Below are 13,426 nucleotides of genomic sequence, written 5' to 3' on the forward strand. Positions count from 1 at the left end.
AACTTGCACATGGTAAGAACACACTTCAGGAAGATGAAACACTCAAACTAGATTTAGTCAAAAAACAATTTGGGAAACCATCTGAAAACAAGCCCAAATCCTTGATGTTTTACTTGATCTTCAGGCTTCCTGCAGTGGACACATTTTACAGAGTCATTTTTAAGTTCGATGTTCTAGAGTTTGTACTTAATCATATATACTCAAAGGCTTATGCTAAAAAATCCTTTAGTAGTCTTTCAATGAGAAGGGTCAAGAATGACCTTCTTGCTTTTCCAAAAACTTCTTCATGGCTATATGCCATCTTTGTAGTGCCAAGAACCACATACCCTATACAAAGTTTTGTTTTACCCAAATTAAATTCCAAGAGGCACTAGGTATCTGTGGGAATTGACTCCAGAACCCTCGCTGATACCAGAATCTGCAGATTCTCAAATCCCTTATGTAAAACGACATAGCATTTACATATGATTTTCACATATCCACCTGTATATTTACTTGATCTCTAGATTACCTATAATACCTAAAACAATGTAAATGCTAGGTGAATAGTTGCTATATTGTAGTTAGAGAATAATGACAAGAAAAATGTGTGTGTTAAGTACAGATTTTTTTTTTAAATGTTTGATCCATGGTTGGTTGATTCTCATGGTAGGTTAATTCTAAGCACATGGAAATCTGAGCAATGGATGCAGAGCCCACGGACACAGAAGGCTGACTATACTTGCTTTAATCTAAATACTATGTAAGCTTGATTATATCTACTGTCTCAGTCCACTTCTACCTGAAATGTCTTCTCAAGAACATATGTTTACATGATAATAGAATGAATCAGATATTACCCTATGTGCATACATGATTACATGACCTGCGTAACTCTATATCATGTACCTCACAAGAATGAGGAGTTAGCCCATTTACGTATGATGTGTCAAAATACATTCTAATGTCATGTATAAATTAGAATAAAAAATAAGTAAAAAGAATATAGGTTTACCAACTGTCCTATACCTACCTAGGTATTTAGTTTTATTTCCTTTTGACTGTGACTTAAAATGAACTTTCCCAGGTGTCCATGGTCCCTGCATAGGTTCAATACATGCTAGTTCATTAAAAAAACTATTCCTCTTATACAAAGATCCCATTTTCTCTGTATTCTTATGCTATTTATTTTTCTCTTATAGCATTCAGCATATCTTCCTTAATACAATCTATTGTGTACATGAATCAATGCTCAAATTTATAAGACACTTTTCCTTATGCCCGTCAGACTGCCTACATGAAGTCTTACAGTAGACAAGCTAAGACACACTTGCTCTTATCTTCATCATCCTTTTCCCAACTTCTCAGTGGTCACTATTAAACCACCTTTTGCCCTTTCTTAAACTAAAAGAATACAGTCCATGCAGGACATTCTAACTTGACACAATGAGCCTTCCAAACATGGGCAGCTCAAGTCTGCATTACAAAGCAAGGTAAAATGCAAGAGAATCAATTTCAAAAACTAAAAACTTAATATTATATATTATAGACATGTAGATAAGAACACAGAAGATAGAATACCTAGAAAACACCAGAGAGTGAAGCAATATAAGAAGTCAGTGAGGAAGAATACAAACTTCACATGCAGCAAACAGCTTTCATATTCACACATAAAAAAAAAGTGAAGGAAGAGAAAACTTCATTTTGTAAGAGGGACAGAAAATTAAAAACTTAGGAATGTAAAAATATGCAAAACATCAAAAATTTTAACCACTCCTGAAACATTTTTTTAAAAGGCAAACAAATAGAATAAAATATCCTACTTTTGAAGAGGGTGATTGAACATTAATATAGTAATCTCCCTATGTTAATTTATAGATTCAATATAATCACAAGGAAATACAAAAAAGCTGTCATGGAATTAGACAAGCTGATACCAAAGTTTAAGTGGAAAAAAATATTCAAGAACAGCTTAAAAAATTAGTTGGGAAAAAACCCACAAAACTACAAAGAAATACTATCCTTATCAGACATTAGACATACTCCAGCTAGGCACTGAGGCACATGCCTGTACTCCCATTGGCTCAGGAGGCTGAGGCAGGAAGATCTTGCATTCAAAGCCAGACTCAGCAAAAGCGAGGCACTAAGCAACTCAGTGAGACCATGTCTCCAAGATACAAAATACGGCTGGGGGTGTGGCTCAGTTGCTGAGTGCCCCCTGAGTTCAATCCCAGGTACCAAAAATAAATACTCCCAATTCTCTATAATTAAAACAACACTGTACTAGGACATGAACAGACCATCAGACTCTCTTCCTAGAATTCTTGCTAGTCCTACATCAGACCTGCCCTGCCTATTCTCCATGTCTTTTCACTTTATGTTCTACATTGCAGATAGTTTCTTAAATTGTGTTCCAAGTTTCAATTCTTTCTTAAATTGTCTTAAATTCCTTTGAATTCCTCCATTTAAATTTTTTCTTTTATTACAATTTCAATTCTATAAGTTCTAAATGGCTTATTTTCAAATCTCAGCTAATTTTTTTCAGTTTCTCCATTCCTTCTCATGTCTTTGTTCCTTTCCTCATATTTTAAGTATTGAAAATATGTATTTCATAGCCTATATCTGATCATCTGTTATCAAGAGTGGAAGGGGAGCAAGGTTCTGCCCACTCAATCTTGCCTATAGATATTTTCCTTGGGTTTTGTAAAACTGCATTGTAAACTCATCTTCACCAAGATTTATCTGTAATATTCTTACACATCTGTTCAAATGTGAGTCCCTCAAAGAAGTTTTGCTTTTGCTATCACCAAGAGAACCAGGTCCAGTTTTATCGCAGATAACAGATTTGACTTAACACTGCTCTATTAGGAGGGCTGCCCATCCCCACCCCTCTAATGAAAAGTACATGCCAGCACAGTCACTCCTCTTGGTGGTCCTCACATGCCCACGGGTATGAAGCTTTCTATCCTGCACTTTCACCGACAATGCTGCCATTTGGAGTAGAACAGAAAACCACACCCCCACCCACACAACCACTAACTTCTCCTCAGTGTTTCACTGACTTCCTTCTGCTTCACTTTTGGCCAGCAGGAATTCCCCTTACTTTCTCTGAAGCTCAGCACCACAGGTAAACATGTTTTCAATAATTTAATGAGAAATTTTAAATACTTTAGAGTAAAAGAATTTTCAGAGCATTTAGTCAATGATGCTGTCAGAAACAACATTATTTCTATCTTTACATTTTATTCTACAGTAAATATTAAATTAGAAAATATAATTTTAAAACTAAAATTGCCCACTGAATTATAATTAGAAACAAACTTAAAAGATGGTACTTTAGCAAAGCTAAAATCAATTCCCATTGGTTAAAAGAAAGGACATTTGAAACAGTGGTTCCCAGCCCTGGCTTTCCATCCAAATCACTGGATAAATTATCAAAAGCATACCCCAAGACCCCACCCACCAAATTCTACTCCATTGTATCTGGAAAAGGCATAAAAACTCTTTTTAATGTGTACATGGTTCTCATGCACAGAAACATTCAAAAGTCACCAGTTTGGAAGACAGAAAACTCTGAGAAGGCAGGATGATGTCCCCATGACATTAATGCCCAGAACCCCCGCCCCCCACGCCAAGTTTCACTTTCCAATGACAGATTCAGTCACAGAGCAATGGCTTACAATCAGAAGAGTGTTTTAGGAGTTATAAAGTAGAATAAACTTTGAGGTCCACGAGATGATTTAGAAGGACGTCGTCAGGCAGGTGCAGAGGAGTTTTAAGACCTTCCTTATCACTGTGACTCTGGCTCCTAAGTATTAGCTTCCCTCTTCCCATGAAAGAACTGCTCTTCTCTGACCTTTAATGTCAGGCATGGCAATCAGACTTTCTTCTGCCAGGGGAAAGTGAGGAAGCAACTTGAGATCCTTTTTTTTCAGCTAAAGCTTTAAAAGCCACTGGGAGTCTAAACTGTTTTCCTGGGCCACAGGATAGAAAATAATTTTTCTGCCTGATTTGCCAAGTAAATAACACATGGAATACAGAAGCCCAACTGTAGCAGATATGACACTTGTGAGAAAAATCGTATTTGCTGTTGCACAGTATTAACACAGAGATCATTTGTTAATGCAGCATACTTGATCTAAGCTGTCTGATACAGAAGCCATTGCTGCTGTTAAATTATTAAAATACTCTGTGCATCATTCACGGCAGATCTAAGGTACCTTCTTTTCATAAAAAATTAAGTGAACTACAAACAATACTCCCAGTACAATCTTAGTCAAGTAAATAAATATAAACAAGTGATCTAAAGCACCCCCAAAGAAATGAAGTTTCAATCCTTCATTCCTACATTTGTTCTGCCAAAGTGAACGGAGCTCTTGTTCACTACTAGGCAGCATGCTATTTCCTGGTAATAAAGAGATGAATGACATAAAGAGAAGGAATAAAAGAAAGATAAACATGAACAAATAATCCCAACACAGTATGATAAGGGCTATAATAGAAGCAAGTACAAAGACCTGTCAGAGCACAGAGAAGTCGAGGAAGATTTCACAGTAGAGAGAATCTAAAAGAGCAGGACTTGAAGGATAGGCAGTTACTTGTGAAGTAAATGAAAAGGGGGAATCATCATTCTAAACAAAGGAAATATGACATAAAATACAGAAAGCCAAGAGTGAGCCTGACAGGGTGAAGAGTCAAGAAGTTCACTGTGAACGGTCTCATGTTCTCCTGGAGAGAAACAAGGCTGCAGAGGCAGGCTGGAAGCACAGGCCCTGCAGCTTCTCTGCTTTGATGTTCACATGTTTCAACAAAGGCAAATGACTGTATGGTTTATTCACAAGGTTCATGCTAAATTGCAGAGTAGAAACAACAAGAAGTTGACTACAAACAAAGGATTTACAAGATTCTGTGAGGAAGAAGTATCACAAACAAGATTACTGGAAAGAATTTAAAGTTGCTTCTTTCTTCCTCATAAAACATTCATATTCAATCTATCCTGCTTCTCGCATGGTATTCTGCTGCCATAAGCAACCCACCTCAGCTCACAGTAAACCACCGCACATTTAAAACCAGAATACTAAGTGCAGATTGCTTATGAGAAGATGGAAAATTTTAAGTAACCAATGAACAGACATATTTCTGACAAACCTTTTAGAAACCAAAAGTGTACAATGTAGCAATTTTTTTCCTTTAAATTTTCATTATACTGCTCTATGACCATAAATCTTAGTGGACTTACTAATAAAGGATAGGGCAAGAAAATAGTCTCAATGCGAATTTAAAATTGGAAAAAGTCTGAAATGCTTTTTGCTTGAACCCAAATATAATGTTTTGAAAATTACTACAAAGTCAGGACTCAAGTGACCATGCCATCTTGCTTGAGTGCCCCTCAAAAGAAAGGGAGGCACTATCGCTAGAAATAGCATATTTGATTTGTGGCTAAATTAAGACACTGTCAAATGCAAAGGTATGCTGTACTTAACAAAATGACTTTACTATCAGCCAATGTGAACCCTTTAGAAATTCAAAGTTATACAGTAGTCTTTAAGTAGATAAAACAGTAATTAAGAATAATTACAAGATACCTTATAAGAGCATAAAGATTTTCATAAACTATTTGAATGTACTCAAGGGCAGAAACCATCTCCTATTAGTGGTATCATACAATGTAAAAGTTAAGAACAGTTGTGGCATTAGAATACTATATTTGAATGCAAGTTCTTCTACCTATTGTGTAACCCTGGGCTAGTACCTAATCACTTTAGATCACAACTTTCCTTTCCTCTATATTAAGATAATAAAATATTTAGTTAATAATCCTATGAAATAGATACTTTTAACACTTGAGACATGATAGGTATTGAATTCCTATTAACTATTCATCTTCTTGGTATTAACAGTTTCCAACATATAGCAGATAGTTCACAAACTTTAAAACAAATATAAATAAACAATTTTCTGAACTTTTGGAAAAATTTTCACACTACACTACTGAAACTTTTAAAGAAGAGCAGCCATTTTCTGTATAAAAAGAATTATCTGCAGAGTCTTATAAAAATTCATTTTTTAAAAAAACCTATTTCTATAAATTTAAAAAATGCAGGGAATTTTAAGTTAGAGTTTCTACTTACATCTGGTTTGGAATGCTGAAATATCTTCAGGGGAAATTTTAAATCCCTTTTAGCTAAAGTTACTAAATATTCTTTCAGTAGCTCATTAGCTACACCAGGAGACTGTTTCTCACAACGATGGAGAAACGGAACCATCCATTGGTAGGCACTTGTCACATATTTGTCCTCAGAACACTGAAAGAACATTAAAAAAAAAAAAAAAACAAACATTAAGTAGTGCATTATCCCACATGAGTCCTAAAGTTTACCAATAGTTAGATGATGTTCAACAGGGGCTGTGCCATACTTTTTAAGACAGACACTGCAGGTCACCACTTACTTATGTACCAACAGGCATCAAAGAATGAGTCACCTTCTATCTGGGAATAGTGGGGGTACAGCAACAATACCACTGTGGCCCATCTGCTCATGCCACTACATAGTCATGAGGTCGTCCAGAGCAAAGAGGATACCCAGAAGAGGGAAGAGGAAGAATATGTGAACAGGCAGAGGAGACTTCAAACCAAGAGGAAGGGGGAAAGGGGGAAAGGCACGAGAACAGAAGGAGGGAGAAGAGCAAAGAGGTCTGGAAAGGAGCTACATCTAGAAAAGTCCAGAATCCCTCCATTCCTTTCCTCTTTTCATTTTGCTCCTTTATATCCACCTTCAAAAAACTTCAAATAACACTGATAATTTTACTTATTATCCCTAAAATTATGCAATCACTTCTTTTAATTACCACAAAAGATCTACCTGAATCTCATAAGGGGAGTCCCACGTACAAAACAAACCAAGTTTCACTGGGTTGCTTACAGGGAAAAGAAAGCGAAAAAAAAAAAGTTAGGGTCGGAGTGAAAAAAGGAGGATGGAAAAGAGGGGACAGATGATAGAGGAATGGAGAGAGAAAAGGCAAGCCAGGCAAAATAGTCAACACAGCTTTACATCACTTCAGTAACATACCCATGACGTTTGATTTTGGGAGAAAAAGAAGATCAGGAAACCTTTATGTACTCAGTTTTCAAGTTTGAAGAACATTTCATTTTTGGTTCAAGACTTATATTAGTCAAAGTACAGAGAATGCTTAAGTAGAAATCTTAAAATAAAACTTACGCCATTCATCAGTAATCTTAGTTTTTCAATGTCTTTCATTTGCTGGAGCTCTTTCAAGGTTAGGGTTAAGTCACACCCAGCTTCATAAACCAGTGTTTCCAGAGTAACCAAATTATCACACAGAACTAGCAAACCAGGAATATGCCGCTCCATTCCAAGTCGAATAAGTGACAATGCACAGTCAACCTAAAATCGAGAACAAGTGTAAGTTCCAGGCTTAGACATTCTGAAGTATAAAACAGTCCAGAATCTAATTCTTATGACCATTTTTTAATTCCATTAAAAATATATTTTTTTACCATAAAAACAGAGTTCTTAAAAGACTCAACCAGCAAGAAATACTGAGGATAAAAATATTAAAGGAGTGGGGAGGGGTGGGGTTGTGGCTCAGTGGTAGAGCGCCTGGGCTAGCATGTGTGAGGCACTGGGTTCGTTTCCCAGTACCACATAAAATAAAGTACTCATGTTCATCTAAAAATAAAAATATTTTTTAAACATATCAAAGGAAAGATAACCATCTTAAATTTCTAGAGCATCATAATTCACAGTACAGTTTAACATCTATGTCTCTAATTCTCACAACATATTAACAAGGAGAGGGAAAAACAACAGATAGTAAGAAAGCCAAATTACTCTTACTTTACTACACTGCTGTTTCCAAAAACAGCAACTATCCCCACAGCTTCCCGTTCAGACACTTTCCTTCCACAGTGCCTCCCATACAGAAGGCATTCAATAAATATTTGCTGATTAACTGTGGTACAAAGATTTGACTCAATTCACTTAAGCTTCATGAGATAAAAAGCAAGGAATGATTTTCCTTTAGAGGCTCAACAGAATGCCATTTGTCCCATTCCTTGATAAAATTTATGGATTAACGTTCTCTGACTCATGGAAAAACATCTGCCATGGCCTATGCCCATGATCTTTCACACTACCCTGAGTTTCGGGCTCCTAGACTAAATTATTTTTTTGAGGGCTTACTGTGAGTTAACATCATCAGAAGCACTAAACACAAAGCTGAGTAAGTCAAGGCCTCTACCTTCAATGGTTCCTCAGTCTAGGAAGGAAAAACAACCAGTCAATGCTGGAAGAAGCGAGTCAAGTGCTGTGACTGACCAGGATCCAAAGAGCACTGAGCCCATCCTGAGGATGTGCAGCTTCCCAGGTGAGGAACTTTTAAATGGGCTCTGCAGAACCAATGGGTTTAGTGAGGTGAAGCACAAGAGGGAAGGAGAGTAGCGTGGGAGGCAGGCAGGCAGAGCGCACTGTCATCTAGCTCCACCAGACAGAATGGCGTGACATGAAGGGCAGGAGGGCTGGAGTCCTAAAGAGGAAGGTGCCACATCAGAGGATAGTGTGACACTAAGGAATCTGCAGTTTATCCTGAAACAAAATATGACCCAAGGTTTTCCACTGAGGCCTGTCAAACAGATTTACACTTTGGAATACTATTTACTGAATGACGAATTAATCAGGATGATGAATTGAAATTGCCTGGACTGAAAACAGGGAGACTAGTCATGAGAACTGCAGCTGCCAGCATGGGAGGAATCCTGACAGATATCCTGATTCACACACCCATTCACTAGCTACTTCACTCATGTGGGATAAGTATTAGTTGAACACTTACTATATACTGGGCAAAAAAATAACAAGGAGCCAAACCATGACAGTATAATTGAAGACACTCAAGGAGAAAAACAATATTAGGAAACAAACTAAGAAGTTTGGTCAGACCAGATGAGAAGCATGAGTAAAAAGGAAGAGGAGTCAACAATGATGGCTTGGGTTTTTCCTTTAAGTCAAAGGATGGGCACAAGGGATCATCATCAAAACTGAGAACCTTGAACTGAATGTGCTGCTGCTCAGGAGCTTGTGGAGTGTATCAGTGCAGAGGCCCAACACAGATGCAAAAACAGCTAAACCAAACCCGCAGCTGAAGTAAATGTACATGGCTGGAGATTCTACTTGGGAACTGTCAGCACATAAATCAGAGTGGTGTCAGGTGAGAAGATCTGAATGGGCCACACTTGTAGACAAGTATTAGTGACAAGAGAAGCAATCTGAGAAATAGTGATAACAGACAAGCCAAAGAACGTGAGCCACAGGAGCAGACAAATTGCTAAGACGAGCACAAGAAAACAGTGGAATATTGTCACATACACCTAAGAAGAGATGTCAGGAAAGTAGTAAATGGTGTCAAAGGACAAGATGTTCAATGAGAAACGGAGGGAACTGGATATTAGGAGGTGGACTGTTAGCCTGAGTAGTATTGTAGAAGGATTCAGACTGGAAAGAGAAGAAAGCAAAAATTGATAAAGTGATTACCAAGAGCACAGTGACTATTTCTAGGCTGAGATGTGATGGAAACAAGAAGCTAAAACAAGAAGCCAGGAAGAATATGGATTTAACTTATTTTTCTAGTTATAAAAGAGGTAGGATTTGAACTTTCTGCCCTAAAAGTGGGTAGGGGTAGTAAGACCCATTGAAGGAGGAGAAATAAAGACAAGGACAGGAGCAGAGTGAAGAGGCGGCAAGAACGACCCCGGGTGGACCACAGCTGCACACAGCTGCATCCACACGTCCAGCGCCTGCATCCACTGCCAATGCAGGGGATGCTAAGAGAGATAAAGCCAAGATCTGCAAGTTGTCTGCTAAACCTGCTCCTCCAAAGCCAGGGCCCAAGCCTAAAATGGACGCTCAAAAGGAGGGAGAGAGAAGGGAGAAGCTGAGGCCAGCAAGGATGGGAATAACCCTGCAGAAAATGGAGATGCCAAAACAAACCAGGCACAGAGAGCCGAAGGAGCTGGAGACGCCAAGGGAAGTGTGTGCATTTTTGGCAACTGGCCTTCTGGGGACTGTACATGTTGAAATGCCATTTTTTTTTTTAAATCAAAATGCAGAATTTTGTTTTATTTTTTTTTAAGCTATGTTGTTACCACACAGAACACTTCATTGTTGTTTTGGGGGGAAGGAACATGTCACTAGTAGATTGTCTCCAAAGCTGGATTGCTGTGGGGGAAAACACCTTTCTCTTCTAGTTTTGACAGACAACTTCTTTGCAGTTCCAATATACCTCCTGCCCCACCTCACTTCCTATACACACACCATCCCCACTGTCAACATGCCTCATCCCATCCAAGGCCACAGATAACATTAGATTCACATTTTGTGTTGTACATTGTATGGATTTGGACAATTATATAATGACATTTATCCACCTTTATTAGTATCATTAAGAGTACTTTCACTGCCCTAAAAATTCTGTGCTCTGCCTACTCCTCTAACCAGTGGCAACCACTTATCTTTTTGTTGTTTCTATAATTCAACATTTTACAGAATGCAACACAGTGGAATTATATACTAGGTAGCCATTTCAGATTGGCTTCTTTCACTTAGTAATATGCATTTAAGGTTCCTCTGTCTTTCATGGTTTGAGAACTCATTTTTTGTGTTTAGTAATATTCCATTCTCTGAAACTATCATAGTTCATCCATTCACTACAGAATGGTTTATCAATTGTAACAAATGTACCACTAAAATGCAAGATGTTTGCAATAAGGAAAATTTGGTGGGAGGAGTAAGGGTGTGTGGAACTCCGCAGTAACACACTATTTTTCTATAAATCTAAAATAGATTAAGCAGGAATTCAAGAAGGCTACCATGTGGAAAACTGGACCTTCTCAGATACACAAAGTAGAAATGTAAACAAGGATCTACATCTTTCTTCCCACGTGCTATTGCTCGCCAGAACCTCTAGAATCAACCTTTCTGTCAAACTAAAGACTGATGGTGGGAGAGGAGGTCCAAAGCCAGGATGTGGGGAGAAAGGAAATGTCATCTACTGACCAAAACCTTGAGACTTTTAAAGTGCCTTTTACCATTCTTTGTTTTGAATTACCAATCTGCTCTCTTAAGATGAAATTAACTATGGCTTACATTGACGGAGCACTCAATTATTAGCAGAACTAGGGTGAGGGGAGGGGCACAAGTGGTAGTGTTCCTTTGAAGTACTGGAGATTGAACCCAGAGGCAGTTTACCACTGAGCTACATCCGCAGCCCCCTTTTTGTAATTTTGAAGCAGTGTTTCACAATCTTCCAGCCTCAGCTTCCAAAATGACCGATTACAGATACTACACTACCAAGTTCAGCCAATTGGCAGAGTTTTCAATGTTCTCAAGTATATTTCTTTGTTCTCATGAACTCTGAACTAGAACTAATGCCAAGAGAAAATTGAGGTAGTACAAAAAAGGTACAAAATCACAAAGTCTGTTAGGGGAAGAGTCAATATTCATATTCAGCAACTTAAGCTCAGTATAATCCTCATCTCTGAATCATGCCTCCTCTCTGATGTAGTTATGGATCTCAATAAAGGTCCATAAGTCTAAGAGAAATTGAGTATAGTTTTAAGGAAAACATTAGAAACAGCTTTGAACAGGGTTCCTGAAAGGCAAGATCACAATCAACCATATTACCTCACTGTAAAATGGGACTGGTCAAGCACTCTATGTAGAAAAAGTATTTTAAATTAATGTCAGTAAATTAATACATAGACAAACAGGGACAGAATTTAGAACTTTTCTTGCACATATTTGCTCTGTAAGAATCTAAAATAAAAGCCACAAAAACTTCTGAGGCAAAGAATAAATGAACAAAAGTAATAAGAATCACTCATTCCATCCCTTGCAAATGACCTCCATGATTCCTGACCTTGCTATCCACATCCATTGCATACGCTGAGCCCTAAGGACCCAGCAACACTGCAGTATCCCTGGGCAGCAGCAGTTCTCCCCTCACCTGCCCGGCATGGTGCTCTATCTCTTCTGCTCTGCTCTGATACCAGTCCATAGCCTTCTCAACTGTAAGCTGGGCTGTCCTGAATCTGAGTAACTCAGGCTGCGCGGCATACAAAAATTCACTTTCATCTTGGAGACTCGGCTCAACAACCACTCTGCAAATCACAAAAGGAACAATTAACAACTCACTGGAATGCTAGGAAAAAAATTAATTTTATGAGAGAAAGGGGGAAATAAGTGACAGAGGGATTATGTGTGTGTCCTTATGTGTTTTCTCCAATGTATTTGCATACTTACAGGAAAAGACACTTTGGGAGAATTTATTTTCCTACAGTTTTTCCCAATTGTAAAAATCATAAAACAATTGTGCCACAAATCAAACAACTATTAATAAAATCACCCTGGAAAGCAAACTGGTTAAATCAAAATCACCTGTGCTGGCCAGCCAGGCCTGGGTTAGCAAATTTCCCCCAGATTACTTCAATTTGAGTTGGAATTACAAAATCTTGTTTTCGTGAACATAAAATAACAAAATAACGCTTCATTTAGGTTGGGATTATACCTCTACTAGGCCCTGGCATGGAAGCAATGCACTGGTGTGTGCCCAGTACAGGACTAGTCCATAACATTCCCCACCAAATGAACAATAGTGAAAAGTGAACAATACCTTAAAGGAACACACACAGTGATAACATCATGAGGACCACAAATTATAAGGAGTTTTTATGAGGATGATCAAAGACAATTGCCTTCCATGGTTAAGGGACAAGACTAAAGTAACCAGACTCCCCAGATGGACCAGGAAAACACCATGTTCCTTTAGGGACATTCATTCATCTAAAGTGAGGTGGTAACACATGTGGTTGGTTATTGTGATTATAAGGAAGTGAGCTTATATTGGCACCATTTGTCCTTATAGGACACATCATTTAAAGTTTACACATCAAAATAACCAAACAAAATAGGTGAAGCACAGCATAATATTAAAGTGTTTTGCTAAATCTGTATGACATTCTGCTCAGCAATGCCCAAAACAGACCAGAAGTTGGGAGGTTTTTTTTCCTCCTGTTCCAAATAGTCACCAAGCCATCTGACAAAATTACTATTGATAACTGTTCCACATAATTTTGGTCGATGCTGCCACCTCTTTTGTCTTTTCCTACTATACTTCTATAGATAACATTAAAACTTCCTGAGGAATCCCCAAGATTTCTCAGAGCTATATCAACATTTGTATGTAGAACACATATCACTGATATCTGTCTTCTCATTTTTAAAGGTACTTCTTTATTGTAAGCACACTGTATTACTAACAAACTGGAGAAAATATTTTCCCCCAATACCTGAAAAATAATAAAATATCAAATAATATAATCCATGAAAAAATTAAGGAAATGAGCTTATAAGTGTGCTACAGAACATGCAAC

The 13,426-nt window shown here is 37.8% G+C and overlaps 1 protein-coding gene across 2 annotated transcripts in view; it reads right to left on the bottom strand.

Annotated features, from left to right (window-relative positions):
- Positions 1 to 13,426, bottom strand: part of Nbas (NBAS subunit of NRZ tethering complex) — a 324,194-nt gene that overhangs the window by 185,924 nt on the left and 124,844 nt on the right. For both annotated transcript variants that reach the window (XM_026396378.2, XM_026395637.2), the window contains 3 exons: positions 12,001 to 12,154; positions 7,200 to 7,385; positions 6,111 to 6,284 (listed from right to left, as the gene is read on the bottom strand). In XM_026396378.2, the coding sequence (XP_026252163.2) occupies positions 6,111 to 6,284; positions 7,200 to 7,385; positions 12,001 to 12,154 (514 nt within the window). The remainder of the gene's footprint in view (positions 1 to 6,110; positions 6,285 to 7,199; positions 7,386 to 12,000; positions 12,155 to 13,426) is intronic.

This window comes from Urocitellus parryii, chromosome 12 (genome assembly GCF_045843805.1).
Source record: "Urocitellus parryii isolate mUroPar1 chromosome 12, mUroPar1.hap1, whole genome shotgun sequence".
Lineage (NCBI taxonomy): Eukaryota > Metazoa > Chordata > Mammalia > Rodentia > Sciuridae > Urocitellus > Urocitellus parryii.